At 24.4% G+C, this 21,737-nt stretch overlaps 5 protein-coding genes across 5 annotated transcripts; 1 reads left to right on the forward strand and 4 right to left on the reverse strand. All coding sequences in view use genetic code 6, as the record gives it.

Moving 5' to 3' along the window:
• Positions 1-394: 394 nt before the first annotated feature.
• TTHERM_01106190 (hypothetical protein) lies at positions 395-11,956 on the reverse strand (the record flags this gene model as incomplete). Its single annotated transcript, XM_001030280.2, has 8 exons — positions 395-1,918; positions 1,972-8,109; positions 8,165-8,868; positions 8,937-9,849; positions 9,905-10,191; positions 10,246-10,527; positions 10,698-11,468; positions 11,575-11,956. 8 exons carry the CDS (start codon positions 11,954-11,956, stop codon positions 395-397), a joined length of 11,001 nt encoding a protein of 3,666 aa, XP_001030280.2.
• A 908-nt stretch (positions 11,957-12,864) lies between these two features.
• Positions 12,865-16,016, forward strand: TTHERM_01106200 (tetratricopeptide repeat protein; the record flags this gene model as incomplete). The annotated part of the gene is made up of 5 exons (XM_001030281.2): positions 12,865-13,757; positions 13,842-14,415; positions 14,467-14,989; positions 15,245-15,546; positions 15,597-16,016. The coding sequence occupies 5 exons, from the start codon at positions 12,865-12,867 to the stop codon at positions 16,014-16,016; spliced, it is 2,712 nt and encodes a 903-aa protein (XP_001030281.2).
• An 88-nt stretch (positions 16,017-16,104) lies between these two features.
• TTHERM_01106210 (hypothetical protein) lies at positions 16,105-17,259 on the reverse strand (the record flags this gene model as incomplete). The annotated part of the gene is made up of 1 exon (XM_001030282.2): positions 16,105-17,259. One exon carries the CDS (start codon positions 17,257-17,259, stop codon positions 16,105-16,107), a length of 1,155 nt encoding a protein of 384 aa, XP_001030282.2.
• Positions 17,260-17,487: 228 nt separating this feature from the next.
• Positions 17,488-19,488, reverse strand: TTHERM_001106219 (hypothetical protein; the record flags this gene model as incomplete). The annotated part of the gene is made up of 13 exons (XM_012799574.1): positions 17,488-17,734; positions 17,788-17,880; positions 17,942-18,025; positions 18,080-18,166; positions 18,226-18,312; positions 18,379-18,468; positions 18,511-18,600; positions 18,672-18,764; positions 18,817-18,906; positions 18,968-19,072; positions 19,129-19,227; positions 19,272-19,411; positions 19,462-19,488. The coding sequence occupies 13 exons, from the start codon at positions 19,486-19,488 to the stop codon at positions 17,488-17,490; spliced, it is 1,332 nt and encodes a 443-aa protein (XP_012655028.1).
• Positions 19,489-19,931: 443 nt separating this feature from the next.
• On the reverse strand, positions 19,932-21,155 carry TTHERM_01106220 (mRNA export factor, putative; the record flags this gene model as incomplete). The annotated part of the gene is made up of 2 exons (XM_001030283.2): positions 19,932-20,144; positions 20,217-21,155. The coding sequence occupies 2 exons, from the start codon at positions 21,153-21,155 to the stop codon at positions 19,932-19,934; spliced, it is 1,152 nt and encodes a 383-aa protein (XP_001030283.2).
• Between the last annotated feature and the right edge of the window lie 582 nt (positions 21,156-21,737).

Consider the following 21,737-nt stretch of genomic DNA (forward strand, 5'->3'; position numbering starts at 1 on the left):
AGATGATTTAGATTATAGATTTCTGATAAATAGAATTAATCTTTTTTTTTTGATCAATTTTTAATGATATGTTTTGAAAATTTTCTTATTTATTTACTGATTCATTTAGTTTTTAAAAATTTTATTAATTTATTATGAACACAAATTAAAGAATGAGTGAGTGATTGATTATATTTATTTTACTAATCTTAACAAATTTTTAATTTTTTTTAACTTTCTAATAAATAAATAAACAAATATTTTATATAAATTAAAGGTTTTTAATTAGTAAAAAAAATAATTTATTGATGTTATTCTAAAAAAGTAAATTGTAAAATACTATTATTAAATAAAAAACAGATAAGTTTGCTTAGGATTATTTAAGTAAGGAATATAAATAATACTATAATCACATTCATAAATTATTTTCTTATTTTTTTAAATAAGCAGCTACGATTTACTTTTTGTAAATAAATTTCACATAAATAGGTTAGAGTTATAAGCTCTCTTCAAATTAGAACTTTAGTTTACCTTGAGGATCTATTTCAACCTGCTTTACTTCTACTGTTTTAATTTAAAATTTATTTTGATTCTCTACAAGCAACTCTAAGGACCAATTAGCAACTGTAGTAATGTCACTTACTGTTTCTGTTTTTAAATAAGTTAAACAGTTTATAGAATATAATCCACATTTTGGTCTAGGTTTTTCAGAATCTTAAATAATTAGCTGATACATATTTATGGTTTAGAATGTGGACATTTTTATCTTGAAATAACTTTAAGTTTCCTATATGATTGGCTTTTTAAGACCAGTTTAGAATATAAGTTTAATAGATTTTTTAACTTAATTAGCAAGCTTTTTATAGTAATTTATTAGTGTTATGAAGTAGAAGACCTATAATAATTCTTACTAATTCATTTCAAAAACTTTCTTTTTAAATTTATATTATTCTTGTTTTTGGTCAACCATAACAGTAATTCTCATAACTTTTTGCCTGTTATTTTCTTACTAAGGAGAATAAACTTGGTTAGATAAATCATTTTTTATTTCATTTAAAATAGATCTTAGAACTTATATTGTAGTATCCTAACGAACTAACTATGAAGTAGAGATGGATTCTAAAACTAAAGTCTTATTTTCTTTTGATGTGCTTTCATCTTAATATTTAAATTAAACTTTTACATTATCAGAGTTATTTTGTTTCTTCTCTTTTTCTTAATTCTAGTTGTTATTACTAATTACCTCTGTAAATACGAGCTAAATATTAGAAAAATAATTAGATAGTTAAAGCTTTTAGATATCCTCTATATCTATGTTTTAAATTTACTTATTTTCGTATTTACTTTTCTTTTAAGTATTTTTTTACTTCGTTTAAATTTTATGCTACTTCAATAATTTTTCATAGCCAAGTAGGTTATTTGCATCTCTTAAACCTTCACTACTATCAAATATAGTATTCCACTAAGTTAAATTCCACTTATCTTCTCCCTTATACATTACATTATATTCGGATAGTATTAAATTAATATTTTTCTTGAATTCCATAATCTTTGATTAAATTAATGAGAAATAAACTTTCTGAGAAGGATAAAGGACCTAAAAAGTTTAATTTTTGTTAAATTGATATGTTAAGAATTTATAAGCTTGTTAAGAGCTTGGTTTAATTGGCTAATTAATAATATATTAAAACTCTTTCTTCACCTATGAAGTATTTTATTCAACCCATTTTCTAGCTTTAGCTTTAAGCTTTGAAAAATCTTTTAGATCTTTACCTTTCTACTAAACAATCAGATCTAACAAGTATTTATTGTATATCTCATCAAAATATATTTACCTATAATTATCTAAATCTACATTTTTGTAAAGCAAAAAGTAAGTTTCAACTTCTTTTATTTTTTAGAATACTTAATTATAATAAAGGTATAAATCATTCTGATTCTATTTTTTAATAAAAATTATTCATAAAAAAAATGGATTTTCAAAAAATTTACTTTGAGGTTGTTCTCGAAAATCTGAGGTATGATCTAATCTAATTTTTATAAGTTGAAAGCTAAATTTTCATTATCCGAATTGCTTAATTAGGCATTTTCTCTACTTTTAGATTCATCGATTTCATCTCCATTTTGACTACCCTATTTACTTGCTATTGCTTCAATATTATTAGAATTTTTTTTCTAATTCTTTGATTTTTTTGATTTACTTGAATCTACATTTTATTCTTAAAATATTTTTCTAAAGATATCTCTATTTTAACAGACTGCTTTTATTAATTCATACTCATTGGCTATCTTAAAAAAATAATGCTCTATATCATCATCTTTTTTTTCTGGAGTAGTAAATTCTTTAGTTGGATGCTTAAAAGCTAAAGATAAAGTAACTTTTAAGATGTTATAAGGTAACTTAAATTTTTAAGAATCGTTGTCCTCTAAAGGTTTAGAAACTTCATAAGTTGTTTAACCTAAGCGAATAATTTTATCACTATGGTCTTTGAAACAATCAGATTTTAGATTAAATGGTTAGTTAGTTGTAGTAAATTTAAACAATACATAATTAAATCCATATTTTTAGGCATTTGAATATACAATCTAGATAGCCTTTTGAATTTAAGAGGGAATGTATGAGTACATTAATTTAAGTTAAGAGCAATTCATTATTAAGGTATTAAAGTATGAGATGAAATCTATAACACAATAATGTCTGTAAATATCAAAAACTGAATTAAATTATGTTAAAAAGGCTGGCTAATTATGACTAACACTATTATCTATTTAGTAATACTCATCGTATTACTTAAAAAGTGAATTAACAACTTTAATTGGCTATGAAGAAAAATCAAATATAAGACCAAATTTGACTGTTTCATTTTATTAATCTTATTCTAAATTTGCTAATATACTATTGGCTTGTTCTTAATTACCGTCAATGCAAATAAATTTAATCTTAAAATTGTCTATCTTGAATTCGCGTTTAATATACTATTTGAATTTATCTTTAAATGACTAACGCTATGATAAACCAATATATATTTCATACTTTAAGTATCTTGTGCAGTAAATATTTGCTAAGTTTTGATTCCTTTCTAAATTTATTGACTCTTCACTTATCTCAAAATCAAAATCATAAAAGAAATCTGAGTAAGTTGATGAAAAACCATTTTCTTAATCAAACTACCTTATAAATTTTAATGGCTATTGAATTGGTAGTATATTTAAGGACATAGAGGATTATATTTAATTTTAGTCAAGTATTTTCTAAAGATAAATATTAGTAAGATAGAAAGTGTTAATTATATGTGTCTTATTATTTTCGAAGTAGAAGTATACAAAATATGTGTTTTCGTTTTTCATTTCTTTTTCTAAATACAGCTAACCTTACATATTCTTGATTCTTTCATAGGGTGAAAGTAGTTTTGCATATTCTGAAGATTATATTTCTTTAGCAATCAAGTTGACTTCTCTAGGATACAAACTTGTGCCTATTTTATTTATTTTCTCTAAAATTTTCTCTTTTTTTTTCTTACTTAAATTTTATTCTTTTTTCTATTTTACTATTTCGTCTATCTCATCACCAAGTTTATCATTGTAAATTTAATCATATTCTTAATCTGTTTTAGGCCTATCTATGAAAGATTAAGTTACTATATCGTAATTTCTTAATTATGCATTTTACATCAAAGCATACATTTAACACCAATTCCTAAAATAATACTCCTCTTAATGAATTTCTTATTAAAATTATTTTTCAAAATACTCATTCACTATTTGTGTTTTAGATTAACTGCTGCCAAAGTTTTTAGAAGAAACTTTTAAATTAAAAACAAATTTTATGCTGTCGAAAGGCATGAATTAAATGCTTTTGGTAAATTCGAATTCTTTAAATATAAAACTCTAGAATTCTTAAATATTTATATAGTTTATTGTTAGAATCATATTCTAGCTTGAAAAATATTAATATTTGTTGGCACTACCAATAATAATTTCTATTCTTTTCACATTGTATGGCTCATATAATAGCTTAGATACGTGCTCATCATAAAAGTATGCAATTTATTCAAACTAACGAATATCATTACAATTTTTTATATTTATCTCAAGCTAGCTAGCTAATTATTTAATACATTTTGCCTATATATTTTAGCTGGCATGGTCTAAAATGAAAACTATAATCTTAAAACTAAGAATGCTGCTATTATCCAAGCTTGTTAAAGTGTCACATAAAATTTTAGAATATAAGTTGGAATTAAAATATTTTATTAATATTATAAAAGCATTTTAAAATTCAAGTGGAACAGATAACTTAATAGGTTATCCGGATTATTTACTTATTCTGCTAACGCCATATAAATTTTAATATTCCGAAATCATATTTTTAAGATCTTAAAAGTAACTTTAAGAAAAATCCTATTCTTAATCAAAAGCATCATCCAAAATTTTATCTTCATTTGGCTAATCTTATTTTTGTTTTATAGCAGAAATTTCTTATATAGGAGAATCAAAAGCTATGTCTTTATTATCCTTTTACTCAACATCTTATTTATTAGAGCCTTATGATTAAATTCTACTGATGTTTTTAGCTTTGGGTGTTATGAAATTTTGTAAATACTCAGTCAATTAAATCTATTCGACATCTACTTTTTGCTATAAATGAATTTTAATATATGTTTAAAGCAACTCTTCAATTTATTGATCAGTAAATATTTATTTAAGTTTTGGAATTAATTTAATAAAAAGGTCAGTATTGTATATAGCAATGTTAAACATGAAATATGAGAATGTGCTATTCATAGGATTGAGAAGATTAGCCAATTCATATAAATAATGCTCATCTTTATGTACTTCTAAATTTCTTATTATCTCATTATAAAGCCAAACTTCATTTTGAACTCCTAATTTCATTTGGATAGCATTAAATTCAATTTGCAGAGGACCAAATTTATTCACAATATCTTTTACTTTTAATATAAATTCTTCTTCTTTCGCTTATGCGAAGTTTAAAGTACTCTATCCATGACGATACTTTAACCAGTAAATAACTTAATATGGTTTGATTAATATCTATTTCAATGAATTATCATATGGAGAACTATATTTACACTATTAGGTTACTAATTTATTATTATATAATGAATCTAACAAAGAACGTTCGAAATCAATCTATCTCCCTTCTAAAGACTCTGGTAATTGAAGAATTTAATTCTTTAAAATTTCACTTTGAATTATCGCCAACTCAGAAGAGTAATTTTTTAATTTAGATCTATCAAATACAAGTTCTGAAAGTTTTTCAAAAATTGAAATACTACTCTATGTAGGTAAAAACGAAGGTAAAGAAGTTAAATTTTCCAAAAGAAGATTTTTCAGCATGATAAACATCTTTTATGTTTTATTAAACTTCTCTAATTAGTTTTCTTAAGCAAGGAGTAACTTCATACTCAACCAATTAGCATTTTCTATTTCAAGCAAAAATGTTTTCTAATCATCATCTGATTAAACCTAATCTTACTCTGTTAATTCATTTTAATTAGATTTTTGATGTTACTTTTTAAAGTTACTAAACTATTATATTTCTAGCTCATTTATAGCAAAGTTTGCTATATCATAATGCCTAAATGCTTTTATGTATTAATACTGGTTTTAAATTGTTTACTTAATCTAATTCCTATCAGACTCGCTTCTTATTAATGAAAAAAATATCTTTTACATATTATTTTAAATAGAAAGCTCTACTAATTTAATAGAGTCTGAACTTTTTCTATAATAATAAGATATCATTTTTTCAATAAAATCTTCTTTATATCCTTTGATAATCATTTCATGGAATAATTTACTTTAATCCATAAATTCTTCGACTAAACTTCTCTTGCCCTAATACAATTTGTCAAAGACTATCTTTGCATAAAGAGGATCTTAAGATTTCAGAATATAAATTTTAGAGCTGGAGTTACTTTAAATAAACTAAATCAATCGTTCATCTACTTAATCACCCTTAATAAGTAAGCCCTTTTAGAGAATATACTCTCCAAATGTAATATCTGACTTTTAATATCTAAACTTTACACTTAAATCCCTTTCAGTTATTACATTTGCCAATTCAAAATTGAGTAAATCATTTTGGAATTAAGATATTTCTTGAATTTTATTTCCTTCAATCTACTGTTTTTTAAACTACCTAATAATTCTAAGTCTTTAAGCTTCTCTTTATGCTAATTCTATCAAAACAATATGATATAAATTATTTTCTTAATATTCAATTTCAAATTCTTCTTAATTTTCTTTATCTTTTGATTGACTTTATTGTCTTTCTGGAGCTTAATCTAAATTTTTTAATTCTAGCTCAGAATTAAGATTTTGTTTTTTTGAATTGTTAGGTTTTTTGGTACCCTATTTTTAGTCTTCTTTTGTCATCCAATTCTTATATTCTATTAAATAAATAGGAAGAATATTTTTCAGTTCTTTGATTGTGAGCTCTTTCATTTTCTAAAAAAGTATCTCTTTACCAAAGTTTTTAACTATTGAAGATATAATTTAATTATTATTAAATTAATAAAGGCCTTTCAGGCAACTACTAAGAATGAGTTCAGCACTTTCAGCAGAAATATATTCTTTAATAATTAACTTAGAAGAGAGATATTCTATATTCTCATTGAATTTTTTACAGCGTCTTGGTTTTTTATTTCTGAATAGGTATTTAATAAAATCTTCGGACTAATATTTCATTTTTTATAGAATTCCAATAACTTTATCTGGTCTCTGATACAAATACTATTATATCTCATTGAGTGGTAATTATAATCTTTTTGATAAATAATCATATTAACTTTAATCTGATTAATCATTTTTCATGGCTTTATAATTTTTTAAAAATTATTTATAAGAAACTTCATTGTTACGCACATAAAAATCATCTTTTGAATAATATAGTTCTAAGCAAGTATCAAAAAGTTGTTCAATTTAAAATTAATTGGTATTAAGCAATACAGGAGAACCAAATAGAACCTTGAGACTTTTATTTTATGGGATTTTTACTTTGTAATAACCATATTTTTCTTTGTTTGCTTCTTCTTTATGATTTAACAAATTGTAAGAATGTTCTTTCTTGAATTTAGATGGTCTTTTTTAGCTCTTTTCCATTAATTATTCCAATTTTTAAGAGTATTCTTACTGCTTTTTGTTATGTTTGTCAGAGTTTAAACTCTCATGGACAATTCTAATTTATTTGCGAGATGCTGAGTTTTCTTAACCCACCAGCAAACTATACAAGTATCTCATTATAAAGAAATGAGCTAATTAGTATCGATATTCTTCACTAACTCTCTAAATCCATTGCTATATCTATCCATATTATTCATTTTTTTCTAATTTTTTTAATATTTAAAAAGCTTCTTTTTTTCCATAAACAATATATTTCAGATCTTCTATTTATGAATTTTATATTTTATCTTTACTTATAAAAGATTACTACTAAAATAATAGCTTGTATTAAAGTAAATTTATGTTGTAAAATCTTAGAAGCTAAAAAATTTGATATTAATGTACAGAGCTATATGTAAAGAGCTTTTATCCCCATTTTGGTTTACCCAATTCAATACAAATCATGATTATTCTAGCTAAAATGCTATTTTTTATTTTTGAACTTAGAACTTCAATGCATTTTTTAAAATAGTCTTTATTTGTTATTAAAATAGATTAAGTTTCTCCTTATTAATTGCTCTTGTTATTTTATTACTATGAGTTAGAGCTGTTTGTTTTGTATTATTTCTTTTCTTTCAACTTCTTATTTAGTTCAAAGTATAAAACACCAGCATGAGTATTTGGATCTTGCAATTTCATCCAAAGGTCGGGCCAATTTTAGCTAAATATGTACCTCTTATTCTATTTACTCATCCTACTTTTGTTACTTAAGCTACTTTCTATTATAAACTTGGCCCATTCATAGCTTTTTGTAAAATTTTTAACTTTAGCTTTAACGCATATTATATCAAATAGCAATTAGCTAACCTTTAATTTTTTCTTCTAGCCATCAGATTTATTATTCTTTTCTTCTTATTTTTCTTCTGTAATTTAGATCTGATTAATATCTAAATTCGCAAGGATATTTTGCTCGATTAATTTATGATTATAGCGACGAAAACACTTTTAAATATTAATAAAAATAAATTGAAGTTCAAATAATTAAACAAAAATTTACGAGCATCTAAACTAACTTATTGTGTGGAATCAAATTTTGATCTAATATAACCTAAATCATAGAAGTAGATGGATTGACTCTAAGCTCTCTACACCATCTTAAAAATGAATTTAAATCAAAGTAATATTCTGAAAGAGCTCTTAGGTTTTCAGAAGCACTGCCCTCAATAATATGATATAAAAAGAGCTCTAAAAGACTGTCTGCCATATATTTAGATTTACTTAATCTTTCTAGTAATTTTTTGAATTCAGTGATATTACTATCCTCTCTTGCCATTTAAAATGGTATATTTGTAAGGTGATTACAGTGCTTTTAAATCATTAATTTTTTAAATTCTTCTTTTGTTTAAAACCATTTCTACTTTTATATGCTAGGTTAATCCTCCATATATCTTACAAATGGTCTAGCTTTAATTTCAACAATTGCAAAAAAGCCTAACTTATCTAGATCTAATATAAATTCAGAATTTTTGTTGCTGTGTGTTTAATTAAAGTGAAAAATAAAACTTTTATCTAGCTTTTTAAGTTTTTCAAATAAGAGATGCTTTTTTGCATGATAGTTCTCTAGATTGCAGAAAAAAAACTTTTGTACTTAATAGTCATCAAACTTAAATGCACTATATTAACCTGTCTCTTAGTTTTTAGTAAGCAGACGAGAAAAATATTTAGAAATCTCTCTATCCTATTAGGGATATAATATTTTATCTATTTAATAAAAACAGTAAATAAATAAATTTATTAATGAATTATATATATTTTAGTATTTATTTTACTTGACCATTTTATTTCATGATGGTTAAGATTAAATGTTGAATTTTTTGGAAGAGGTTCTGTGGATTTAAGTATTTCATGGTCTCTTAATTTATACTTTATTAAGCTTAATTTAATTATATTTTACTAAGCTTGTTTCTTTTTTATTTTTTAGTTTTTGTTAACTAAAACACTGATGTCTTAATATTAGGTGTCACCCTCTTACCTCTTTCTCACATACCAATCGTAAACTGGATGTGTCATTTTCATCATTTTGTGTATTAAAGATCTATCCTTTTCTATCACCCATAAAAGCTATTTTTGATTCATGTATTAATATCCTTGCATTAAGTGGTATTGATCATCAAATAAATTTTGCATAAGCCTTTCATAAATAGGTTTCATATCAAAAAATTTGGCTATAGCAGGAGGATATTTGTAAATAATCTAAAAAGATCCTTTCTTATTCATTAAAAACTGCATCACTTCAGAATTTAAAGAACAAGAGTTAATTATTGGCAGTAATTCATTTCTGATAAATTAGATAGAGTCACCTTACTCTCTTAAAGTAGGTAGTAGTAAATTTAAAGTAGAAAACCTTATTCTTTTAATGTTTCTTTTTAAAAAGTAGATTAGAGGATATTAGCCTTAATTATTTTTTTAATTCTTGAGCTAATTCACTATATCTTAACCAAGCAAAGCCAAGATTTCTTCAGAGTTCATAAGATTTGTGTTCAAGTAAAGAGAGTGTAAAATATTTTCTCCTAGATCATTCATAAGTTCTTTGACTTAATCTTATCCAGCTTATTTAATATATTCTAATATTTAATCTGAGCTAGCACGCTTAAACAATAGTTAACCCGGAGTATTACCTGACATGTCTTTTTGAGAAAATAATACAAAAGTTTCATCATACCTTCTAATTATATCATCTAGCTATAAATATTAAAAAGCAGGAATAAAATAAAAAAATAAATTAATTTAATTTTACATTTTATTTATTTTCTATATAATTATGTAATATGTTGTGATAACGAATGTCTGAATTATTTTATTTAGCAAGCTTTCTACCACCTGCAATTTTAGAATTACCAAAATAAATGGATTAAAATTTATTATTTTCAAATTTATCAGGTAAGACAAATTTATTGAAATATAAATCTCTAAAATATTCCAAACCAAGGTCTACATTATCAATATTTTATTAATTTTCAATCATCAATTTTTCAAAGATTTTGCTTGAGAATTCTAGCTCTGACAAATTTTTGAAATCACAAACTATTAAATGTAATAAATACTAATGATATATTTAATATGAAAAAATCAAAATACATTGAGAGAGAATCGCTGAGTAGGATTTACTTCTTTACCTTAAAATAAGAGAGAATTAATTTCCATCACTTCCATAAGTTGGGGTGTAGTCCAATTTTTTGTCCTTGATGAAAAAAAACTCAGATAGTTGAATATTCTATTATTCAATTAGCCTTTTTTATAGCTCAAGGAAAAACTTTTTATCCTTTTCAAATCTGAAAGAAACCTTTTAAAATCCATTAAAGATTTCAATTGAAGCATACTTAAAGAACCCTTGATTACTTATCAAGTTCTAATCAGTAACTGATTATAATATTAAAATTTGTAATGTAAAACACAAAAATATTTTAAATAAAATTTAAAAAAGATGTTTTTGAAGATAGTTGTAAATTAATTAATTGAAATAATAAATTTAATTAAGAAATTTCATAATATTTTTTAAATATAAAAATGAAATTAATTTAATAATTTACAAATTTCTGTAAATAAGAAATTCATGAGAGGCATATCTCTAATTATTATAGAAAGAGATATTATAGATTCTTAATATACTGGATCATAAGTTGTAAGGATCCTGTATAGCTTTAAGGGGTCAGTAAGTTTAAGTTATCTCATAGCTTCTATAGCATCATAACTAAACTAAGTATGTCTGTATTTCTACTTAAGCTATAATTAAAAATGGGATTACTTTTTGCGACAAAATCCACTAGAACTAGATAATTAGGTAGACATATCACTACCTGAGGAAGCTGAAGAAGGTCTACTACTAGATAAAACATCCTATACATTATCTTTTTCTAAAAATGTTATTTCTAAATAAAATTAAGACATCTCTTGATAATCAATTTTATTGTGATATTGCTTTCCAGATAAAACGCCTTTATTTTCAAACTCGAAATTAATTATTTCTCCTGCTTCTATCTCAAACATAGAAAAATGGACAATCTTTCCTTTAGTTGGCTTATTTATCTATCCCATAATTTTATATATTTTTTCGATATCAGGATAATTTTCATCAATTAAGACTTCATTAAATCTCTCTCTTAACATATTTATTTTTCCTTTTTTCTTTTTAACTGGAAAACAGTTAACTTCTCCCACTAAAATTCCTTCATCTATAGGAATATCATCATAAATATCCGAAACCATGGCGTCTAAGTAACTTGGCATCATCTCTCTCTCCTGAGGTTTTTAAGTTATACCATTAAACCATGACTAATCAGCAAAAAGTAACTTATTTTTTTCTTAATATAATTTAAAAATAATTAATACTAAGAAAGATATAATAAGAGTGTGGATTTTATTTATTATTGAAGTTCTACTTAAAATTAAGTTGTAATAATATATTACTTTGTCCGTGGTGAAAGCAAGGACACCCAATAGCAAAGTGAGCTTCATCAAAATCTTTGTTCCTTTACATAAGTGATCTCAACTGTTTAATATAATTTACTTTATTGGTTAAAGGACCATATACATTACTGAAATATTCTTAAGTAATAGGCTAAAAATCCCTTTTTTACATTTCTTCTAATTTTTTTTTTTGTATTTCTAATTCTTTTTACACATTTTATTTGAATTCTAAAATGTTGATTCTCTTTACAGACTAGCTATTACCATTATTGTTAAGCTTTAATGTAGATAGTTTAGTCTCTTCCTTTAAAGACTAAAGCGGTCTTATAGAAGAATTCTTAATTTTAGAATTTTAAAGATTCAGAGAAAAGCTGTTCTTCATAATATTTATTAAGCCAAAACCTTTCTTTTGTCTTTTATTTTAAATTAATATTTTTTTTTCACTTTAATTTATCTTAAAAATGTATTTGTATTTATTTATTGAATGAATATTTTTTATTAGATTAGTTTTGGTAATTGTAATAAAGTTCCTTCCTATCTTGAATCAATAACTTAGCTTACCTCCGATCTCAAAATTTTTATTATTTTTTTTCGTTTTTTAAATGTTGATTGATATCTTGAAAGATTTCAATAAATTTTGTAAAAGTTATTTAAATTTCTTTGATGATCTCTTTAACTATTATCCAAACTCTAAAAGTTTAGATAAATTTAAAAGATCCTATAAATGATTTGAACAAACTAAGTTACTCAATTAAATAAGATATTTTGATGCCAAAATTATGTATTTTTAAGATATTTACTAGTAAATTTTTATTTAAACTATAAAGTTAATTATAGAAGGATAAATTAACTACCTGTTTTATTTTTAATTCTTTTAGAATGAAATGTCTAAATTTTAGATTTTCATCTAATGATTTACTATTTGATATCATTTTTTTATAACTTATTTAAAAAACAAGTATTTTTCAATAGTAGATTTAAAAGATGCAAATTTTTTAAGGCAAATCCACTAATGAATTTATTTAAATCTGGATAAATGAATTATTTAAGTCTTCTCATATTATTTTTAAAAAACTATTAATGTTTCTTTTTACCAAATTGTTAAATCAAGTTTTAAATTCCTTACACATAATATAATAATATCAAACAACTATTTATTTATTTGTTACAAAATATTCAGTTTTATTTGATTGATTATTAACTTTTAGAAAAACTTTCATAATCAAAATAAAGTAAAAACTGAATATTAAGGATAGTAATAATTAAAAAAACATAGATTGATACAATAAAATGACTGCTGCTCCCTAAAGAGATATTCTCAAAGACCTTTATGCAGAATAGGTAAACTTGAGATTAATAGGTAAATAAAAAGAGGCCCTTGAGATTTTAGATAAAATGATTTCTCAGTAATTAGGTTAGCAATATGATTTAGTTAGAGAAAAAGCTCACTGCCTTTATGAAATGGGTGAGACTAGAGAATATTTAGAATAAGCGATAGCATAATACAAGCTTGCTGTTGATTTATATCCTGCTTATAAAGATTTAACTTAATAATAGAAAATAGATTTGTCTAACACTTATGCAGGTCAAGCAAGAGCTTATTCCTAACTAGGGAATTAAGAAGAAGCACTCATTCTTCTAAGAAAAGCAAAAGAAGTTAGCTAAGATAACAAAGACCGTATAGCAATTGAAAAAGCATTAGTATACTATAAATAGTAGAAGTTAGCAGAAGCGTAGGATCTACTTTTATAAGTGGCTTAGTCTCCAAATTAAAAAATAAAATAGGAAGCTTACTACAGATTAGGATTTATTTCAGAAAATCCAAAGCAGTAGCTTGACTTCTATTTGAAGGCAGATCAGGATGATCATGTTATTCTTTTTAACATTGGTAATTGCTACATGAGACTTTATAATTTTAGTGCAGCAATTGAAAAATATACTTTTGCACTATAGATTAAGAGAGATCCTAAGTATGTTTATAATCTTGCAAAGTGCTTTGAAATAAATGGCCAATACGAAGAAGCCATCGAAACATACATGAAAGCACTAACTCCTGAATGGTATTCTAAAGTTGCAGACATCATTCATAATCTTCATAACTTCGCTTAAGATCCTGCATTAAAAGAAAAGCATGAAGCACAAAAAGCATCTGATAAGAACTGGCTAGTGGAAACAACCCCAGAGTAATTTTATATTTACTTGATCAAAACCATTCATAAAATTGACCATTTTTGATAATAAAAACTGAATTCGTTTTTTAAATAAAGAAAAGAATTGAAGTCTCTATTTAGTATTGGAAATTGCTTTTTGCATATGAAATTATATGAGTAAGCACAAAATTTATACAATGAAGTTCTTGGAGCTAGCATTACCATAAGTGAGAAGCCTTTAATTCTATTTAATAAAGGAATATGCTTGTATTAGAATAAAAAGCTAGAAGAAGCCTATAAGTGCTATGAATAATCTCTTGAACTTAATCCAAGTTTAAAAAGCAATTATTTCTAGATGGGAAATATAAAAGTAGACTTAAAGGAATATGAAACCGCAAAGAAGCTATTTTTAGCCAGTTTAAAACTAGATGATAATGGTAGATTAATAGAAAGAGAGCATATTTATAATGCTAAAGTTAAAAGTAATTTAGGTTTATGCTGGTAAAAGCTCAAAAATTCTGAAGAAGCTGAAAAATGTTTGAATGAAGCATATTAGCTAGACCCATAAAACTACCAAATATTTTGTAATTTAGGAGTTTTAAAAATAAAATAGCATAATGCAGAAGAAGCTGGTAGGTTGTTCAGATAAGCTTTAGAAGTATAAAAAGAAACTTAACTTCCTGATAACTAGGTAAAATTTTCATTTCAAAAAATGTGTATAAAGTTACTTTAATTTTAATAGAGATCTGATAATTTCATTGCGATAGGCTCGCTTAATAGGATTTCAGATATGATGAAAAGATTCCCTAGAACACTCAATGAAGATTCTAGAAAAATGGTTATGAGCATTGTTAGTTCTGATTAAACAGACTCAAAATAAGAAAAAAATGATAGAGATGTATTAGAAAGAGTATTAGAACTTATTGATGTATCAAGAAAAGCTTAAAAATCTGTAGAAGAAATAAAATAAAACTAAGAAATCATTTAAAAAAATGTAAATAAATTAGAATAGGAAATATCAAAGCTTCAAAAGCACCAACAAGAAATGGATAAAAACTACGATGATTTAAAAAAATTGTTTTAAGAATTCGAGAAAAAGGAATAATAGCCAAAGGAAGTTTAAGAAAGTGAATATGATAAGCTAAAGAAAGAAGAAATCAATGAAATTGCAGAAATATATCAAGATGAATTCTTGACTGAATATTATTATGGTATGATTTAAGGATTCGAAGAAGTTTATGATATTGCTAAATCAACAAAATTAAGTATTCATTTATTAAATTATTTATCGATTTGATCACTCACTAATTTAATAGTTTTAAATTTAACATATTTTTTTTCATTTTTTAAGAATACCAAGTTAAATTAACAATAAATTTAAATTAAGCAAGTATTTATTACAACTGTCAAAAGCAAAAGCAAGCAAGACTATTTAATTTTTTCTTGAAAATTAAAATAAAATAACAAATTTAATATATAATTTATAAATTAAACAATTTCTTATTTAAAAATTATTTTAGATGGAGTATTTGATATTCAATTAAAGAAAAGCACGGCAGTCAATTTAGCCTCATAAGCACTTAAATTTCTTCCTTTTGTAGGAGGTTTTCTCTCAGAAAAAGTTAAAGATTTCGAATAGGTATTTAAAGAAAGGTCATTAGAAACAAAGGCAGCTATTATGTTTGATTTCTTTCCTCAAGTACTGATTTATAATGTATTTTCTTCATATGTTTCTAGGAAAATAACTTTAAAAATGAAACCAATTAAAGAAGAATTTTTAAAATCATTACATCCCGAGGAGTAGAAGAAACAAGGAATTGTGGTATGAGATTTTTCATGTAATTAATAAAATATTTATTTTTTTTATTAAAGGATAAATGCAAAGGTTTATTTAAATGGATATCTGACAAAGTTTCCTAAGTAAAACAATCTATTCTCACTTTTGCTACCTCAATCCCTGATTATGAGTAATCTGAAATTAGGATTCTAGCAAAATCTGAAGTTTCTCAAGCATTTATATATTTTTTTAAGTTTACTATGAATGAAGCGAAGAAAAAGAACTAAAGAAATATGGTTTCAACCTTGATTCATCCTACTAAAATATCAACATTTTTCATATTTATTTTAGAGTAAACAAATAAAAGAGGAGACTTTACATAAAAAGACGATTCTTAGGAAGAAACTAAAGAGGAAGAAGGGGTAGAAAATATTTAATTAACATTCTAGAATTCTGAAGCCTACAAAGATATTTAGGCTAAGCTATAAGCTCTAATACCAAATAATAAGAATTGATTCTTTATTAATTAATAATCTCATTATATAATTACTTTGTGCTAATTTATGCATAATAAATGACCTTTAAATAAAATTATTTATTGAATCAGAAAATATTTCTATATTAACATGTTTTTACATCACTTTAAGATTGGAGTTTTTCCTCATTTTCTTTAATTTTATTATAGCTTTCTTTATAAAATTTTTACATAAATATTTCACTTTACATGGAATACTCAAAATCTTCATCAATACTTTACATTAATTGTTAGTATTTCGAATCAGAATTTCTGGATTCTGTCACTAACTTTTCATGAAAAGAATTAATATCATATACACTGTGCATTATTAGTTCATATTAATCATTTTCTGTTTCAAAATTATACTGCAAGTGAGAAGGAAGATTTATCTCTACTTTTTTAACTTCAAAAGGGCACTCTATTGTGATTCCATCATAAGTTAGCAATTAAAAGTTGTTGATTGCTTTACTTTGACAAATTTTTAACAAAAATTCCAAATAAATTGATTGTATTAATACTCTAGACTCAAGAGTAAACATATTTAATCTTCCTTTTTTTAGGGAAATCCTTTTTATTTATTCTGTGTTTGATCCTAAAAAATGTATTAGCTTTTTACTTTTTATTACATTAATTAAGCTCCATGTTTTTTTTTACAGAGAATAGCTATACCATGCTACCAAATCATACTATGCTCTATTTTATCCAGAAAAGTATATTTACTCCAAATATTTTGTTATAAAAAACCTTCTTTCTTAAATAATTTAATTTAAATCCTCCATATTTTAGTAGGAATTAATTATTTATTCAACTTTAATAATTAGATGATTGTGGTACTCAAAGAACTAAAAAAGAAGTTAAGCAAATTAACGAAATAGGCTGAAAGGTTAACTATTAAGGATTGTTGCAACTTGATATAGATTGGGGTTAGTTTAATCAGACTCTTACTTTATATGAAAGGAAATGATCTTTGAAGTACTCTCCACAGCATAAGTAGGCTTTAAATAGTGAATTATGTTGAAACCTTTAAGTTAGCCCTTTTCTTCATTTAATTCTACAAGCAGATCTCCATAAGTCAAGAGAGAATTACTTAAAACGATAGGACTGCATATTTAAACAATTTAAAGTTCAGTTTATTGAAAATCTTATTTTTTATTTTTTTCTTTTGAGTCAGTTTGATAAATATTTTTATCAGTAAATGCTTAGTAATTCATATTACCTATATTTAATTTTTAGATTTACATTCATTAAATTTTTAATTAAAGATGCTTTTTTTAATTTAATAATAATTAGGTTATTTTTAAAATACTATTACAATAGCAGATTTTAATATTTATTCAAACAAACAAAGATAATAAATAAATTCTTACAATATGAAAATTAATATAGATATTTATTTATAGTAGATATATTAGGAATTATAATATAAATTAGATAAAATATTGAATGTGATTTTCATATTCTTTATTTTATCAGATTTCAAATTAAATATCAAAAAATGTTTAGATAGGACTGAAATTGAGTAGTTGTGCAATTTATTTTTAAAAGACGGCTATTTGATATAATGTTCTTCTTCTTTTTAAAATATATTCAGATAGGAAGATCTTTTATTCAAATTGATTCATTAGCCTGTTACATGTCATCGAAAAGGATGTAAGATAATCTAAGCTAAATAAGGTATCAAATACTTATTTGATGGACAATGAATCAGCTGAAAGCCTTATTAATTTTATAATATTTTGCCATAATTTAAAAAATTTACAAAAACTTACAAAAGAGATCCATAAAAATTTATATTTTCTATGAAAGATAATGAGCTCAAGTATTTTAGAATCTATTTTTGGATCTATAATGAATGAAATTCTCTATTTAAAAATTAAAAATTAAAAATTTTTTAAAAAAATTTGTGAAATTTTTATTTTTTACTAAATTTAAAGATCTAAACTTGCTATATTTTTATTTTGAACTAAATCTCCTTCTTCAAAATGCAATCCTTAGATTTTGTTATTTCTATTTTAAATTAAAAGTATGAAATAATGTAAAGCAAACAATCCATTTAGTTACCTTGAATTAAGTAAAACGTTTACTAAACTCTTATTCTTGTTTAATGAAATCAAAAGGTGTTAAAAATGTTCCTTAATAAAGTTTGATCTATATTTTATATATAATATATGTTATTTTTTTTCATATTTACTAATTTTATCAACTACCTTGAAAAGAGCTTTAAATTTTATAAACTTTTATGATCCCTGATAGCAAGAGATAAAGGTATAATACCTTCACCTAATATATTATCTCTAAATAATAGGAAAAAATATTTTTTGGTTACCAACCTGAATTATTTATTATAAATGACAAATTACCCAATATCTAAAAACAAAGATTATAAATTAACAGCTTAACTCAACGCTTATCCTAAATCATTTCCACATAACTAATCTAACTTATTATAACTTCAAAAAACTTTAAAACATAATCTAAACAATTAAATTTACAAGAGATTGATACTCAATGAGCTTAAATTTTTGCACTGTTAAATTTGCTAACAAATAACTCCAAAATTATATGAGTCTAAAGAAGTTTATCTATTTAAATAAATATTAACATATTTTTTCATTAAAATTAAAGTTTTAATTTGAAAGAATATATTTTTTACTCAAAGTTAAAGTTTAATTTCTCCCATGAATCTAATTTAGTAGATATACTTTTCGATATTATTTGAATAGCTTTTTCAGATTTTTCCTATTGCCTAAAAAAATATTTTAATAAATTTAAATCTTGAAAACTAAATAGTTAATTACTTTAAAATTAAGGTGAAGGAATTTAATTTATGAGCATTTTCAAATAACTTCGAAAAAGAAGAAAGTTCTTCTACATTTGTAAATAGGGTTCTTTTAGTTAAAATATTTATATGTAAATAAATAAATAGACTCTCAATTAAATATATTAAACCCCATATTAATTTCTAAAGATTATAGGCAATGTCTAAAATTGTCTAAAAAATCAACAACTAGCCCGTATGAGCCATTTAAAAAGTACTTTCCATAGTTAAAGTTTCTAGTTTATTTAAATTAAATAACAATGAATTTTAGGTCTTGTAGTAACTTACTTACTTAATGAGCACTTTTATATTAGGAACTTTTAGTAGGTGCTTTAATTCACTAAACAACTCATTAAACTGACAAATAATCTCATTATTTGAATTCTAAAATCTATAAAAAATACTTTTTTGAATTGAAATTTTTTAAGTTGTTACTCTACAATTAATTTATTAGATTATTGGTTCTGCTCTAATAGTTTTTAGAAGTTTTCAATAGCTTCCTATTTCTAATTTTGATGATAGAGTTTGGTGAAAAAGGAAGAGTATCCTGTTTACTTATCTGAGTCTTTTTCAAACTATAAATTATTTTAAATTAATTCATAAATTTTCACTGCATTTTATTTACTTGAAAGTGAATATATTCAATATCCATTTATAATCTACAAACGATTTATTAAATTTTCTATAATTATACAAAATTTTGTTATTTAAATCTTTTTTTATTTCTTCAATTATTTATAATCATCAATTACTATTAAGCTGGAATCTGATAATTAAATTTTTCTGTTATTATCTAATATTTCTGATTTCAGATTGATTTGTCTGATCCTAGATAAATCTTTCTATACAAATCAATAAAACAAAACTATATATAAAAATTATGATTTTATATAAATAATTTCCAAATAAATTTTTAGATAAAATAATTTTGAAATAAATTTTTAGATAAAATAATTCTGAAATAAATTAATTAATAAATAAATAAGATAATTATATAAAACTCTAACAATAAATTCAGATCAATAAATATATAATACTTTTTAATAAAATTGATTTATTTTATAATAGATTAATTACTTTTTTTTAAATTTAATTTCAATTTCCTCTATAATAAAGTTCTTTATCAGTAATTCTTAAAACATGAATTGAAGGAGGATATCCTCCTATACCTTACATTCCTTAATTCCAATCATATCCTAACCCAAATGCCAAAAATTCTCCGTCAAATGTAATTGCTCCAGTGCTTATAGCTCTGCCAGAAAATTGGTATTCAACAATTTTATTTTTTCTATCATAATCCCAATATATCTATTTAGAATAATTAAATTTAAATAAAAAAATTAAACATTTTAAATTAAAATGTAATTAATTAATTAATACAATTTTTCCATCAGCTCCTAAGGTTGCTAGAAAGTGTTTATTTTTTATGTTAAAGGCAATTTGATTAATAGGATAGAGATCCTGATATTTTTGAGGAGTTCTATAATAGCTTGATTACTGAGTACGATCTTCTTTGTGCCCTTTGAATGTTATTACGTTATCAGAAGTATAAGTTGGAAGCATGTTGTACTATTCTATCTTTTTAAGTTTAGATATATTCCCTCTTCCATCTAAAGAAGAAAGTCCAATTACATTCATGTCTGGAGATATTGCAACACACTATAGAGGAGATCCCTTTCCTAACTAAGATTCTTTATACTCAAATTTGTATTGATTATTCTTAAGCAAGGAATCTAAGTTAAACAAAACCATTTTTTATTCCATTAAGCCAATCATAACTAAAGGGTAATTGAAATCACAACATATTGCTGGAAAATCTAGTTTTGTTTTTATAGGAGGATTCTAAAAATTTTAAGCATTATAAAGTACTATTTCTCCTTCACAATTGACTACTAGTAGTATATCATATTGATTAACATAAAATATACCAATAGCAGGAAGCTAATATTAATCTATCTAAAAGACTTATTGATTGCTATATTTGTTGTTATTTATTTAGTAACACATTAAAGAACCGTCTCCTCCTGCAAAAAAAACACATGATGCATCACTTTTCCATTAGCATGTCACAATAGGGTGGGTATATTCAAAGTAATTGACCATTTAAAGGACAGGGTATTGCTAAAATACACATTAATAGAATATTAATTCACCACCCCATGTTGAGCAAACAAACATGTGGTTGTTTGGTAAAGGAATCCATTTTATACATGATATTGTGTCTTTAGGCTATTAATGTTAATTATTTGATGATAAAGTAATAGTTTCTTTTTAAGAATCGTTATCGCTGAGTTAAAACCCTTAAAATCTTTGCATCATTTATAAAAATATATATATCTATATGTATTTATTAAGCTAAATATTAGTTAATGTTTTACTTGATGGTAATTAATCAAAACTAGTAAAGTTAGAATTTAGAAATTGAAAATAAAGTCAGACTTATTTTTAAATTTTTAATTTTTTAATTAAATTTTTTAGCGCAATTTTTAATTAAGAAAAAATAATAATCTCTTTTAGATTATTTTAAAGTTTTTAAGATAGTTATTAACAATGTAGGGGTTGGGGTTGGGGTTGGGGTTGGGGTTGGGGTTGGGGTTGGGGTTGGGGTTGGGGTTGGGGTTGGGGTTGGGGTTGGGGTTGGGGTTGGGGGTTGGGGTTGGGGTTGGGGTTGGGGTTGGGGTTGGGGTTGGGGTTGGGGTTGGGGTTGGGGTTGGGGTTGGGGTTGGGGTTGGGGTTGGGGTTGGGGTTGGGGTTGGGGTTGGGGTTGGGGTTGGGGTTGGGGTTGGGGTTGGGGTTGGGGTTGGGGTTGGGGTTGGGGTTGGGGTTGGGGTTGGGGTTGGGGTTGGGGTTGGGGTTGGGGTTGGGGTTGGGGTTGGGGTTGGGGTTGGGGTTGGGGTTGGG

This window comes from Tetrahymena thermophila, assembly GCF_000189635.1.
Source record: "Tetrahymena thermophila SB210 genomic scaffold scf_8254454, whole genome shotgun sequence".
Lineage (NCBI taxonomy): Eukaryota > Ciliophora > Oligohymenophorea > Hymenostomatida > Tetrahymenidae > Tetrahymena > Tetrahymena thermophila.